Below are 13,794 nucleotides of genomic sequence, written 5' to 3' on the forward strand. Positions count from 1 at the left end.
AATGAAAACCATCTTAAGATGCAAATCATTTTCAGTATGAAATAAGCAGGGTCACTATACTGAATATGCATTTATGTCATTTATCACAACTTCACTTGACCAAAGTCTTGGTCCAAAAGTCCTGATAAAAGTATACAGAAAGGGTTGGGAGTCCCTGAATTTGCATCCATAACGTTAAAGGTTAGAGTTCAGCATCTGCTCAGGCCACACTGTAGGGGCAGGGGTGCTTACATGCAGCATGTCAGGCTCCGACGTGCAGAACCTCGGTACATGCCGGGCGCCACATGCGGTCTGTGCTGCACATGCAGGGTTTATATTCGAGCCAGAAGCAACTGTCCCGCCGCTGCTGAGCTCAGTTCTGCATCGAGTTGATTAATTAGTCAAGCGGGTGCAGTCAACTCCCTGTGAAGGGATGGGAGAGAGCAGGACAAAAGGCTGCGATTAGCACATATCACATAATTGCTTTTTCACAGCCTGCATGCGGCTTGTTTGCGCGTGGGCCCGACAGATGCACTATTAACACGGCAGGCTTCTGAGCTCAATGAACGCTGCCGTCTATTGTGTGGACACTTTTCACCACCACTAAAACTCTGACTCACACCAGAGCAATGAGAAAGGAGCCAAGCGGGATAAAGGAAAAGAAAGATGTACGTAAAGCGTCAAAGGTCCAAATATAAACCCGTCCCTCTCTGGTGTCCGTCCACGAAGCAGAGCGAGAAGTAGTGGCTTCATTACGGTTACATGAAAAAACAAGTGAAAGCTACGTGCTGAGCAGTGACTCACAGGCCAATTATCACTCCCCATTTACTGCCAGGCCGTATCCCACCCCCACTGCGATGAGTCCTGGAGGAGAGGAGCAGCTCTGCAGAAGAACCCACGGCTCCACGTGCAGTAGTGTGCAACAGTCACCCTCTCGCGTCTTCATATTTTGCTTTGAAAAAGCCATTCTTAAGGCAGCATGGAGAAAAGGCTGACGCACGGCAAATTATTCAAGGACAGAAAAAAATGTAGCAATATTTTCAGCATGTGCGTGTCTACACACTGCGATTTGGAGATGTGGCGGAGGCTTGCTCATGGTTGGATGCTAGTGATGTTTGGGACCTTGTCATGAATTCTAAAAGGTCTGATGCTGCACACTGTTAAAAAAAAGTTAAAAACTTAAAAATACTTCAACCACAAGTTCTATCAATACCAAATGAAATAATTACACTACCCTTCAAAAATGCAGGGTCATATAGCTTTATATCCTAGCGGTTAAGGAAGGGGCCCCGTAATCAGAAGGTTGCCGGTTCAAATCCGGATTCGCCAAGGTGCCACTGAGGTGCTACTGAGCAAAGCACCGCCCCCACACAATGCTCCCCAGGCACCTGTCATGGCTGCCCAATGCTCACTAAGGGTGATGGGTTAAATGCAGAGGACACATTTCACCGTGTGCTGTGCTGCTGTGTATCACAATCACTTCACTTTTTTATGCAGATATTCCATCATTATCAGACAGTTCCAGCTACCGGAGTCCAATTATTTTAATTTTATTTTAATTTGCACAGTACTGCATTTCTATTAAAATGTACTTTAAATGTGTGTTATGTGAGTGGTATAGAAACAAAACCCACAGAAACTACTTTTTTTTTTTTTACAGTATTTGCAATATGGTAATTGTACCATGAGGGCAGTTGAGAACTATTGCAAAATAGTCATACCTTTTACACACTCTCACACTCTTTGTGTACACATACACTCTGTATGTGTATACACACGTGTGTGTGTGTGTGTGTGTGTGTGTGTGTGTGTGTGTGTGTGTGTGTGTGTGTGTGTGTGTGTGTGCGCACACAGTGCAGTGACGTGACCTGTCAGCTCATAAGGGCGTGTTCGGACCTGTGAGAGGTATGCATGTTCTTATCTGTCCAAGAATAACTGTGTGTTTCTGACAGTTACCTCTAGACTGTAAAATGTAAAGTTGACCCCCCCATGCACACACACACACACACACACACACACACACACACACACACACACACAACATTTTACCTGTTCATCTTGTTCTGCCACTTTTTTAACGGCGAGCTACAGCTACTAGTGTGAGATTACAAATGCAAAAATCCTGTCAATCAAAGCTGCTCAACAGCTGTCACTGGTCTAGAGTGCACCACTCAACACCGAGCAAAAGAGCAAAGAAAGAATACACACAACACACACACACACAGGGAAGGGCGAAAAAACTCATTTGCCAAGAGTTTCAGCGGAGGAGACCAGGAAAGACCATACATAGTCGCCAGGATGTCCGGGGCAGGAACAGGAAGGGCCATGTATGGGCAACGCCGGTTACTCCCTCTGCCGAGACTCTCCCATCTGATTGGGGCCCAGAGGCGCATCAGGTGACCAGGGAGGGACTCAGAGTGTGTTCTGGCGGTCTGGCAGGGGACAAGGCTACAAAGCGGCCCCTCCCCATTCCCACGTCTCCCCTGGAGGCAGGCCGCTGCGGAGAGGGCATGGCCAGACTGCAGCCAGCGGGACGAGGGAGGGAGAGGACGCGCTCTCTGAAGGAGAGGGGCTTTTTACTCGATTCATGCCATATGTGCAGCCAAAATTACACAAATACAAACACTGGGGAAACAAGAGCACACATGCAGAAGCTGTGTGAGGAATGAGTGTGTGACACACACCCGGCAGGGCAGCCCAGCCAGGCCATTTGTGGAGAGATTACCTTTGAGCTCATGTTACTTAAACACAGAGAGGAATGCAGGCTCACGTTACACATGTACAGTAGAAGAATGAACTCGGGCATTACTCATTTATTCATCGTTCAGATTATTAACATGTTATTAAGACTTGAACAACACACATTTTCCAGGTTGTGTAAGTCATAAATATCTTTTTGCAGTAACAGAAATGGTTAGATAGAGGAAACTGAGTCATTATTTAGATCCCATGGGTGTCTGCAGGGGGGATTCTACTTACAGAATAGGGCTGAGCACAGCTGGTCTTGATTCTAAATTTGTAACGGTCAAACTGCAGATGTGTGACTGTGTGTGTGTGTGTGTGTGTAGGGCTGCATACGTGAATGAAAAAGTGTGGGAATACAGCAAACTAAAACAAACACAGATAGATAAAATGACGGCAGGAGAAACAAAGCGAGACAGGCGAGAGACAGAGGAAGACAGGAGCATCGGGTCTCTGGCACTGAGCTAAAGGGGAGCAGCCAACAGTCCAGTGGTGGGATTAAATCTTACAGCTGCTGGCTCAGCGTGAGACAGTGTGTGTGTGTGTGTGTGTGTGTGTGTGTGTGGTTGTAATATTATACTTATATTATATGTAATATATAATCCTGATTATTTATTTTTAAACTATTGGTAAGATTGTTCGGATTGGGAAAACTCCTTATGATATGTAAAAAAAATATATTTTGTTGGACTGCATTTAGCCTGTTTCATTTATTGCCATCCAGATTTGAATAAATTTTTTGCTAAAATCATGTGGAGATGATGGGACAGTCAGAGCACTTCAGAAATTCACCAGCACACCCCAAAGATTCTCAATGACCTCTGAACCATCCATGTGGGAAAATGATGCTTCATACTTCCTAAACCACTCTTTCACAATTTAAGCCCAATGAATCCTGGCATTGTCATTTTGGAATATGCCTGTGCCATCAGGGAACAAGAAATTCATTAATGGAATAACCTGGTCATTCGGTATATATTTGTCAGCTGACCCCATACTTTGGGGACATAAAATTAATAAAGTACTTCAACCTGCCCACACAGGCTTGTGAAGTAGGAACAGGGCATGATGGCCACATCACTTCATGTGTCTCTCTTCTTACCCTGGTGCACCATCAGTCTGGAACCAGGATTAAAGTCAAATAGCAAACTGGAGTCTCAGTGCATCAGTTCTGGTTAAATAACTTTTTTTTACATAATCATCCAAGCAATAATTATCCAGTGGTCAGATCTTACTTGCAGTGTCCAATTTTTGGACAAGCAGTGTATGAAAAGTAGGGCTATCAAATGATTAACTTACTATTTGCAGTCAATTAATAATTACACTAAAAATTACTGTAATCCATATTAAAAACTATGACATGTTGGAAGATGGATTGGAGATGTAACAATGATGCTATGATGCAAAAATAGAATGCAAATAGAATAGAATAACCAGTTTAACAATCACACTATATAAAAGGCATTGTTCCATTTTTTTATCCACTGCTCTTTAAATCTGTCTTATTTTACAAATGTACAATAGGTAATAAATATTCAAATGTTACTTCACATACTATTCCTATGAAATACACAACTTTTGCATTACTCAGCAATATATCGCACTGCTATGAGGTAAAGCATGAGTGAGTGTAGAGGTATGGGGCGTATAAACACACCTCTCTCGTACGATGCAAGAAGAAGAGCTTTATGCTGGCAGGCGGCAGGCTTGGTATTCATGATGCACGCCGCTAATGTGCTCCACTGTTCCCCCGTGCCCTCATCCAGGCTCTCAGATCAGAGAGTTGTGTGTTTTAATTCCAAATATGTTCACACTGAGAGCACCATTGTGAGCATCTCAACAACAACAACAGAAAAGCTCACACAGGAGCACTTCACAGACCCGTTGACATGGAAACACAGTTGACACATAGCGGAAAGCGGGCCGGGGGGGGGGGGGGGGGGGGGGGGGGGGGGCACATCCTCACCTCCATGAAGCTTGCAGAGCATCAATCTGAAAAATTGAGCCCGGTATCTGCTGGCAGCGAGGCGGTGGTAGGCTGAGAGGGCTGTAAATAAGTTTGATAGATGGCAGAAGTGTAAACAGCTTCAATAAGTGCAGGACCGGTGTTCTCGCCCTGCCATGCTAAATTTCCCTCCATCCATCCCGGAGACAGCTGAACTTCAGCCACTGGCTTACTCCTTATTCCCACATTCCTCCTGCGCTCGCCACGAAACGATGGGGCCTGAAAGCGGCCTTGCCCGGGTTGCTGCACAGGATCCTCAGAAGATCCCGGGCCTTCATTTACATTTACATTCACAGCATTTATCAGACGCTCTTATCCAGAGCGACTTACAATCAGTAGTTACAGGGACAGTCCCCCCCTGGAGCAACTCAGGGTTAAGTGTCTTGCTCAGGGACACAATGGTAGTAAGTGGGATTTGAACCTGGGTCTTCTGGTTCATAGGGCGAGTGTGTTACCCACTAGGCTACTTCATATTCACTGTTGTGAGACTACTGTAAAATTTTACCTCGTTCCATTAGGAATTTAAAAATGCTGTTTGAATGCTGTGAAGCCAAAATGAAGGGCTAGGCCAAGGGTCAGGATCATTAACGGTCAAAGGGCGATTTGGCTCTGTTTTTCACAAAGGACAGCAACGAAATGGGAGCGATGAAATTCGGAAAAAATGATGATAACAATGCATATATTTGTTTTTACTTCGATTCAATGTATAAAAACTTGGCTAAATGTGTTGCTTGTGAATTTTCATTTATGCAAAGAAAATAGTTGCAGGGGTCGGGGGCCGGGGGTTCACAAAGATTGCACCCGTGTAGATGGGCTGGGGGTGAACGCTACATTTTATTAGTAGCAGAAAAAAAACAACGGATAAAAAACTAAATACACATAAATTATTATTTATTTTCCAAAGCCACGGGGAGCCGCGGTGTAAGGATGGAAGGGGGTTGCAGACCCATCTGAAAAGACTTTTCATTATTCTAAAGGACAGAGAGCACGGATGCAGATTACATGCAGATTAAAAAATCCCTGCTGCTAAATACGGGCGTTACTGACGGGTCAATAGAAGGCGTTTATAAAGGGAGTCGAGGCATGCTTGCTGCAGCACGCGTCCTCATTTGTGGCCAGAAAATGTGCTTTAGCTCTCTTCAATTTTTGTTCAGTCGGTCAGGACATCTGGAGGACATCTTTTAAGTGTGGCCTTACTGGCCTCGGATTCATACTGAGCTGAATTTAAACACGGTTGTTCCAAACGAAACGTTTCTATACAGTAGACGACGTCTCGAGCTTCCAGAGACAAGACTGAGGAGTCTTTTGTTCTACTTACTAAAGAGGCTTAATATTCCGTCAAGGACATTTGACAGGCATCTTTGATGGCTCTCTTTCATACATTGATAAATGCCCTCCACAGAGAGAGAGGCTGCTGCTGACGTAAGGAATTCACTGGTTCATATATGTATAGTTCAAGCGTCCCCTTCAAGGCGGTTTTTACATTGGGGGTAACATGTAACCCTACTGTCAAATTTCACCTCACCGTAAATCCCGAAACGTAAATTGATTAAACTGACTGTGTGTTATAGGGATGAGTTCATGAATTGAGGAATGTTCGGATAAAGTTTGCTGGTAACGGGTCATCATCACCAGCTAAATGTGTGGTCTGTCTGTTTTTGCAGCATTCATTTTAATAGGCACCAGGGTGTGATGACACAAAATGACGAAATTTAAATATTTTGAAAAAGTAATGAAACTGTAGGAATTTGAATTGCACTGCGTGCTGCATGTCCTGGGAGGGGCTCAGGTAAAAGCAATATGGTAATATTCCCGGGTCCCCGTTCGCTTTGTCTCATTTTTTTATCTCCTCGGTTGTTTTCATCTGTTGGAATTTGTATAAACGTATACTTGCTGTGTCTTGTCCTTGTGTTGTCATTTGTCATTTTGTCCATGTTACATGTGTTCAGGTCTCGTGTCTGAGCCCACATTCCCTGAAAATTTATATTAATGACCGTGGTTGTCGGGCGTTTGCATCCCCCCTTCCTCCCTGTGATCCTGACAAATATAAGTAGTTGAAGTTGAATCTTAAATATTACAAAAATGTCTAAATTGTTTTTTGATGAGAGGATACGCACATAGCACATTAAGACACCCCTATTAGTATATTTTTTGTTTTATTTATTTTCTGGAAGAATATAATGTACACCAAAAATCCTTGGCAAATAAGCGCATTATATTCTGAAGCCCAAAAATAGTCACTTTTTATACAAACACGTTTACAAAAAAATAATAACAACAAAATAATGAGCTGCATGTAAAATAACATACAAAAAATCCCCATGCCTACTCAGTAGGTAACTATGGCATTTTGAGTCCTGGATATGAATCTGCTTGTATTTTGCTTAAAAAAATATAGGCTATTGATGAGTTTTTGCTTACATTCTGTAGAAATGAAGCTGTGACCTAAACTTGTCCCTTCGACACTGCATATTCTACTTCCCTTCAGCATATCCACACAGTCATGAAAGATTCATGGAAGGCACAGAATTCATGTGAATCAAAATCAGTTTCTCCCTGTCACAGAAATCTTGAGGACTGTGGAAAATAGTACCAACAGGCAATATATAGAAATGGCATCACGTTTAAACATGCTTGAACACTTGTGTGCGTTATTCTCCAAATAACTCATCACAATCATTTCACAACATACAAAGGAAACAAATCTGAAAAACGTCAGATCAAATCATTCCATGTAATTCACAAAAAAAAAACAAAAAAATAACAACACTAAGTTTTGCCTAGAAGGGGTAAACATGGCACATGTACACTATACATGGAGCAGGTGGCAGAAGGCCGGACTTGGCCGTGGCTCCCAGACTCAAGTCAGCATTGGAAAGTAAGTGCATTCGCGCTGTAAAGTCCCTCTCTGCTGTGCAGAGCGAACTGCGGACGTTTCTTAGCAGATCTTGACGCTCTTGGGTGAAAGAGAGGACTGGAGCTCCGAGGGCGGGGTGCCCACCGGAGAGCTGTACAGGTGTGGCGGCGAGGGGAAGCCGGCGGAGACCTGTGGCTGAAATGCGCTGGAGATGTGCTGGAACGGGGTGGCAGCCGATGGGGACGGGTAGGAGCTGTGCACCGGCGACGAGTAGCACGAGGGCACTGGCGACGGGAAGGACGAGGTCTGGGAGGGGTAGGATGCGGACGGAGGGGAGTAGCTGGAGACGGGGGAGGGGGCGGACACCATGGCTGCGCCCTTCTCCATCTTCCGGTCTTTCTGCCGCAAATGGATCTTTGTGTGGCGCTTGCGCTCGTCACTGCGGGCGAACTTGCGTCCGCAGATGTCGCAGGCGAAGGGCTTTTCTCCAGTGTGGGTGCGGATGTGCGTGGTCAGGTGGTCGCTTCGGCTGAAGTTCCTCATGCAGATGCGGCACTGGAATGGCTTCTGGCCGGTGTGGATGCGGATGTGGCGCGTCAGCTCGTCCGAGCGCGAGAAGCGGCGGTCGCAGGCCTCCACTGGGCAGGCGTAAGGACGCTCGTGCGGAGGCGTCTTGCAGGAGCGGTTTGGGTACTTGCGCATGCGGCTGGGCTTGACCATCTGGGACTGGTAGGCTCCCTTCAGGTCCTGGGATCCAGTCTGGCTGGCAAATGCCTTGATGGTGGAGAGGGGCGTGAGGGAAAGCTGCTGCTGGACCGACTGGGCCAGGATGGGCTTCTGGTCCTGGGGGAGCAGGCTAACCTCTCCCTGCTGCTGTGGGAACAGGTAGTCTGGGATCATGGGAAGTGAGGGGTAGGGGGTGCTCACAAACTGCCCAGAGCCTCCGGTTGAACTGGGGAAGGACTGGCTGGTCTCGGGGAAGAGGTCTGGGTTGGCGCTGGTGTATGTGGGCGCAGCCGAGTAGATGGGGTTGGCATCGCTGTTCTGCATGGAGCAGCTCAGGCTGGTCTGGGAAGAAGAGGCTGGCAGGGATGCGGCGATAGACTGGGTTGTTGAGGGGGGCTGCACCGATGCGCCCATCAGCCCACTGACCAAGTTTAACAGGGGCTCAACCCAAAGACTGTTGCCCGATGGGGTTGCAGGCTCGAAGGTGAATCTGCCCGTGTAGGAGAGGGAAGGTGGTCGTGAAATGTTGTGGTCAGGCTTGTCGCAGCCCAGGACACCATCAGGCAAGGTATCTGAAACCAAACAAACCAAAACAAAACGTTGAACAACTCTTCTTTCAATATTAAATGCCAGCAGCAACACTTAGAAACATTAAAATTCTGGGGCCGAGGCCAGGAAGAGTCTGGAATTGCTGACACGGGAGAAGCTTTTCTTCCAAATATGATCCAGCTTCCACCTCCATTTCATTAATGAGTCTTTCAAACAATTACCTGCTATTCATTGTGTTTCTATATATAAAAAAATTATGTATAAAAACAGTAATTGCTATTACTACTACCTGCTAGTAGGAATGCTTGCTATTGCTACTTTTTATTATTTACAATATATTTTTAAAACATGATCATTGCTGATATTGATTGGTACTATGGGCAGAATACTATATGCTTTGTTTTGTTCAAGTAAACTTGAATGCAAGCAGGTCCACACCCAACAATGAAACCAACATAGAGAAACAAATGAAGGTCTTACCTGCTGCCAAGGGGTCGTACTGATCAGCAGGCTCTCCAGGGCCGTATCCTGCTCCCTCCGCTGCAGGCAGGAACGGGACGCCCGCAGAATGCAGGAGCATCATTTCCTCCAGCTTCGAATAGCTGTCCATTGGTGACAGGGGGAACCCAAGTGGGTCAGAGATCTGCAAGGCTGACAGAAGCAACTCGGCCTTCGCTGCAGCCATCACGCCTGGAGCTGGAGATCTGCTGAAGGTCTAGAGAACTTCCTACTGGTGAACACCAGCTTGCCAGAGCTGAGGTTCGGCCGATGAAGATGATGATGATCAGAGTGATGCAGGTCGCTGCAGGGTCTCCAGAAATTTTGATCTCTTCAGATAGGTCCAGTCTTGTCAAGAAGCAGGAATTCCAGGTACTTCATTCCCCCAAAAGAATCAAACTCCTTCTTGCTTTTTTTTCTGTATTATATGTATCTCAAAAAGTCCTTATGTTCACGTGTGTTTCACGTTTACGGTGTTTATTCAGATTCTGGTACTGGGAGTGAAGCTCAGGCTGCTTCAGGCTGCTCTGTCTGTAGCTCGGATTAGCGCTTCCTCTGCTCTGAGGATCCCCACTCCTTTATAAAGCCTCTTCTGTGACGTAGATGTCCATACATGGACAGGAGGAAGCCCATATTTAGATAATGCAGTGGAAGCCGAACGGGGCAGGAAAAAGAGGGGCAAATGGAAATAAAAAGAAAAGCTGCAAAAAAAAGAAAACTACAGCCTTTCACGTTTTCCTCGCTCATTCTTCTCCAAACAAAGCGCCAGAATGTCACTCGTGTCATTTCCACAGTACGACGAACGCGGCGTCGCCGGAAACCCGGCACTGATGCGCCATATAAGGTCATGTCTACATATGGCCCGCTTCCACTTCCTTTGCCCTTATTAGGAGTTTCCTGAAGGAGTGCTGATGTGAGCCTGGCAGTGAATGAAGCAGACCGGGCCATGTCTCAGTCCGACTTGTTTTCAAGCAGCAGCTTGAGTCGCGAAATTAAAAGCAAATCGAAATCGAATTGATCACGTTTTTCTAGGCATCAGTTAAATGCACCAGGGTGTGCACGAGGAAGTTTAAGCATAAGAATTTTTATTAAAAAATATAAATGCACAATATATTGTGGAAACGACTGTCGCTATTATTAGTAGTTGTAGTGTTGTTGTTGATTTTTTTAAAAACTAATTTTATTAAGTCGCTTCACTGCATTCAAGTCAGCCGTGAAAAAACAGGTGCAAAGATCGGCTCACGGAAACTTTGCCCTCATATTTAAATCGTGCTCACTGTGCTGCAGTAATAAAGCAGCGATGGGCACTTTTAAAAGTAGCTCAACTTATCAAGCGGGAAACACAAAGCGTGTTCATCCTACACGCTGTAAAACGTGCGCCACTCCGCTGTCAGGACAGTGACTTGTGTCCGTGGACGTGCCTTCAGTGTACAGCTGAACACTAAACCAGTCTTCGGGGTTTCCAAAGCGCTGCGCAACAGGCCAACAGCAGTCGCTGTGGTCAGAATAAAAGAAGAAGAAGAAGAATGTATATACTGGGGTAAAAGCTGTGGTTTTGAAGCAGGGAGGAGTCGGTCGCGCATGCGCATGCGCGTCCGTGTCGCAGTGCTGTCCCGTTTGCGCATGTGCGCGCATGGCCGCCTGACAGGGCAGCTCCGTTGCGTCGCGCCAATTTCTAGCTGTTGCTTATTTATTTGCGGCAGCTTTCTTATTAAGACAGGAGCGATGAAGGAGTGACCGTCGGCCCGAGAATTGGTGTGTGGATTGTGTCGGGTAGATACGAGTAGGTCTACCGATCCCAGATCAGCCGGTTCGATTCGCGGTCCCACGAACGCAGAGCTATTTATCTCTTCCACTGATTTGTGGAAAAATGTTCATTTGTCACTCTGCAAAGTTCTAGTATTTTTCTATTCTGCAAATCCTTCAAACACCGATCGCAGGCACAGCAACATCACCATGGAGCCCCCTCCTCATCCTCATGCCCACGCAGTGCGGCAACAAGTCCTTCCACAACACTAATGTCTGCAACACACACACAGATTTGAAGTTTCTTGCTCAGCAGGCCATGTCTAATTAAGTCTGAATCCCAGGCCAGCAGAACTTCCCACACACATCAACATGCCTTGATGGAGCTGTTATGCTCGACAGCGAGTTCTGAGATTCCCACCCACGTTTTTCCACCGGGCTCACTGCTGCTTTACTTTCCCATCTTGTAGAGAACCTGACTCATATGTTGTAACATGGTTGTATGCAGACCACAAACTAATCAAAATATGCCTCAAATCAAGCTTAACATTGCAAGAAATGTGTGTAAGAATCACAAGAAATATGTTTGGATGTTGTTAAATCAAATAATACTTTATTAGATCGTAAACTGGTATTTGGCACATTAAAATGTAACCAGACTTGTCTGAGAAATGACACTTACCCGAAATCATGCTGCCGTTCATGTTACTGCTGGTCAACTTCAAATTAGCATCAGGAACAATGCCTGACTCAGCAGAATGTTGGCCAAAGCTGACTTTTCTCCTTCCCATAGTGCATTCTGGGCCGCGGGGGCCTAGCGGGTAAGGAAACAGACCCATAATCCGAAGGTTGCCAGTTTGAATCCCGAACCGCCAAGGTGCCACTGAGCACCGTCCCCACACACTGCTCCCAGGGCGCCTGTCATGGCTGCCCACTGCCCACCAAGGGTGATGGTTAAAAGCAGAGGACACATTTCGTTGTGTCACCGTGTGCTGTGCACTTGCTTTCACTTTCCGGTAAGCAACACGCACGCACCCGGCTGTCTACATCATGCCAAAGAAAATATGATTCATCAGACCAGGCCACCACTTCCATAGGCCAGTGGTTCAGTTGCTTGTGCACTTTAGGTGGTTCATGGGTTCCCTGCCAGTGATCATGTTATGTCTGAGCAAAACATTTGTTTGATCACTTAAATTCATTTCTGAATAATGTAACCTTTAAGCACTTTAAAATGATCAATGTGCTGAGTAATCTCTTGTGCTGAGTAACGTCTCTTCATTTGAAATAAATTCCATCAGAGTAAACCTTTTTTTGAGTAAAGTGCTCCGAATGAAGTGTCACTTTATCCCCTTTTTAATTCCCGCTGTACATTATCTACTGTACAGTAGTGTGGTTTTTGCCGAGGTTAAACCACCAATGCTCTCTGCTGGCACTTGAAATGGGCGGGTGCACCATATTTCAGTTCAGATAAACTGTATGTGACCTTTATCGTGACCTTTCACATATATGGTTACACCCACCTGCATTATTTGTTCACAAGCATTTGAATTATTGTGTTATCATTGGCATATATATGTTTTATGGATACATGGACATCTAACAACTTCGGAATATGGGATCCGGTTGGAGTCAACTTTGTAAGGCCATAAGGGTCAAAGGTTGTCATAGTGTATATGAAAGCATTGTGACACAGCACAATAATAACTGAAGAGGTTTCAAAAGTCTGCCAAATATTTACTGACCCTTTACATTAATTTACATTACATTTCAGTTACTCAGTCAATTTAATTTGCCATGGTAATACTGTATTCTTCTGTGCTTACAGGCATGAAATTATTTTAGGGGCAGACAGTAATTTAAGCACCAAAATGCATATGGTGAAGAAATACGCTGAAGCGGAAATATAAGCAAGGACGGGTGTACTTCATTTGAATTGCTGTGCATCCTAACACACTTTTTCTAAAGCAGCCATTGTGCATGTGCTAACCAAGCAGGAAGTTGAGATGTTTCCTGTGCTCCATGATGTCACAGGCAAATGCTCAAATATAGCATGAACTAAGCGCTACTCTCTCTCTCTCTCTCTCTCTCTCTCTCTCTCGTTAAATATAACATCCCTAAGCAGCGTAGCTTAGGTAACGGGCCTGCTTGGCATGAACGCTTCTCCATGTCACACCCCACATTTATATTAGCATGCTGAGCATGAAAATATTAGAGTTATTTATTATCAGAATGTCATGTTTCACAACAAAAACATGACATTATAATAATTTAAAGTTAGGAATAGTTGTTAATGCTAAACAGTAAATGTACAACGTTTTTGATTGTTAGGTAACAATAAAGCAATGATCTATAATAATCTAAATGTGTATTGGTGCTGTATATTTTTTAAATGCTTGTTGCCATGGCTCTCTTATAAATCAGTGGTTATGAAATGATTATTGTATTATTAAAATTGTTATTAGCATTTTTTCAATCAGTATGGAAGAAACATTCCTGCTTCCACTTGTGAAAAGACCTTGAAACCTGTGAGAAAGCCTGAAGCTTGAATAGCACAGGACTGTTGTTGTTTCAGCAGGACCACCGGATGCATCATATTCAGCGGGGACTCTTAAATGTAACTATAATTGAGATTGGCCGCATTTCACAGGCCTGCCTCTCTGGGCCGGTGGTCAGGGAGGAACACAACTATTCC

The 13,794-nt window shown here is 45.1% G+C and overlaps 1 protein-coding gene across 1 annotated transcript; it reads right to left on the reverse strand.

Moving 5' to 3' along the window:
- Positions 1–6,952: 6,952 nt before the first annotated feature.
- On the reverse strand, positions 6,953–9,903 carry LOC114792464 (early growth response protein 1-like). The gene is made up of 2 exons (XM_028983609.1): positions 9,339–9,903; positions 6,953–8,881 (listed from the first exon to the last, which is right to left on the reverse strand). Exons 1-2 carry the CDS (start codon positions 9,541–9,543, stop codon positions 7,665–7,667), a joined length of 1,422 nt encoding a protein of 473 aa, XP_028839442.1. The 5' UTR covers positions 9,544–9,903; the 3' UTR covers positions 6,953–7,664.
- Positions 9,904–13,794: the final 3,891 nt, after the last annotated feature.

Source organism: Denticeps clupeoides, chromosome 6 (genome assembly GCF_900700375.1).
Source record: "Denticeps clupeoides chromosome 6, fDenClu1.1, whole genome shotgun sequence".
NCBI lineage: Eukaryota > Metazoa > Chordata > Actinopteri > Clupeiformes > Denticipitidae > Denticeps > Denticeps clupeoides.